Source organism: Ceratina calcarata, unplaced genomic scaffold, assembly GCF_001652005.2.
Source record: "Ceratina calcarata isolate Rehan_Ccalc_2016 unplaced genomic scaffold, ASM165200v1 scaffold233.2, whole genome shotgun sequence".
NCBI lineage: Eukaryota > Metazoa > Arthropoda > Insecta > Hymenoptera > Apidae > Ceratina > Ceratina calcarata.
Window position 1 is genome coordinate 196,970 of NW_017145181.1, and position 1,343 is coordinate 198,312.

General features: G+C 39.8%; 1 protein-coding gene across 6 annotated transcripts in view; it reads left to right on the forward strand.

The window, feature by feature from the left end:
• The window catches only part of krz (beta-arrestin protein kurtz), a 27,933-nt gene that overhangs the window by 23,269 nt on the left and 3,321 nt on the right, over positions 1–1,343 (forward strand). For 5 of the 6 annotated variants that reach the window (XM_018020750.2, XM_018020749.2, XM_018020751.2 and 2 more), the window contains 2 exons: positions 389–475; positions 753–899. In XM_018020750.2, coding sequence (XP_017876239.1) covers positions 389–475; positions 753–899 — 234 coding nt within the window. Of the gene's footprint in view, positions 1–388; positions 476–752; positions 900–1,343 lie in introns of those variants that run through there. The other variant, XR_003388865.1, reaches the window with a different exon arrangement.

A 1,343-nucleotide genomic window follows, 5' to 3' on the forward strand; every position in this document is an offset into this window, starting at 1 on the left:
ATATGTATTAATATTCGATTATAAGTTTCTCGCACTTTTTTTAACTGTGTACTTCAGTTTCACCCACGTTTCTCATGTCGAATCATACCAAGTCGAGACGCGGCAATTAGACAGAATCGATACCCTATTCCTTGGCTTGTTGTCTGAAGGCTTGCTTTGCACTTGTTGCTTCGAAACTGCACGATAACTCCGCCTTTGAGAGCTTTCTTCACAATTTCAAGAAGCTAACAATTACCCGCAGAATCCCTTTCAATTCCTACCCACACGGAATATCGTATATCCCTGTGCCGAATGTTTGTCGCTTTGTCGGTGAAGTCGCTAACTGGGTGCATGGCTTGGACGAGTTTAAAGTACGACTGGCAATAGACGAATACATATGTTTCCGCAGTGTGGTCGACCCGTCGCAACGCGAGAACCTTGGAATCATCGTCCAATACAAAGTCAAAGTGAAACTCTGCCTCGGGCCCCTCGGAGGGTGAGTTACAAAATCCCTCATTTAATATCCCATAGCGAGACTGCAGACTTACACGTTTGTAGAGAAACATGTAAATTGAATACGAGAAAATTTACAGAATATTAAAATCGAAATACATATAATTGTATGCAAAAGATAAACAAATTCTATTTGTATTTTGTAAATATTTCTTATAAATCTGCAGTCTTTTCATGGAATATTTTTGGAAATAGGAAACCAGATTTAATTTCCTTCATCAAGTCGATATAGTGTTCACCATTAATGATGTTGTCAACAGGGAATTAGTGGCGGAATTACCGTTCATCTTGATGCATCCGAAACCGGAAGAAGAGGAACCGGCGGCACCGGCCACGCGGCCAAGTCCGACGCAAAAGGCGGACAGCGGCGAGATACCGTTGGACACCAACCTAATTCAATTAGACACGTACGTGCCACTTCGTTCAACCGATTTCGAATCAGTTATTCCCAGACGTTTCCATAAGGGTGTATTGGCTATGCAGTCAACCCCAAAAGTTTATGCACTTTAGAAACGCATTTTTTAAAAAGAAATCAGATGTCGGAAGAACATTGCTAATAATAAACAGCAAAAAAAAATTTTCGATTTTTCCGACATTTTTCCAAGGGGTACCCCTTCAATTTCTTCCAAATTTTCGTTTTTGGCCAATAACTCTCAAACCGTTGGACTTACGGGAAAATTGCATCAGATCATTCTTGTAGAGGCCGCCGAGATCTACAATTTCCATGTAAAAATTCTTCGCTATCGTCAATAGTTTACGAGTAATTTGCAAAAAACTGTTTTTTCGTTTTTTGCAAATAACTCGTAAACTATTAATGCTAGCGACAAACTTCTATACAGAAATTGTAGATC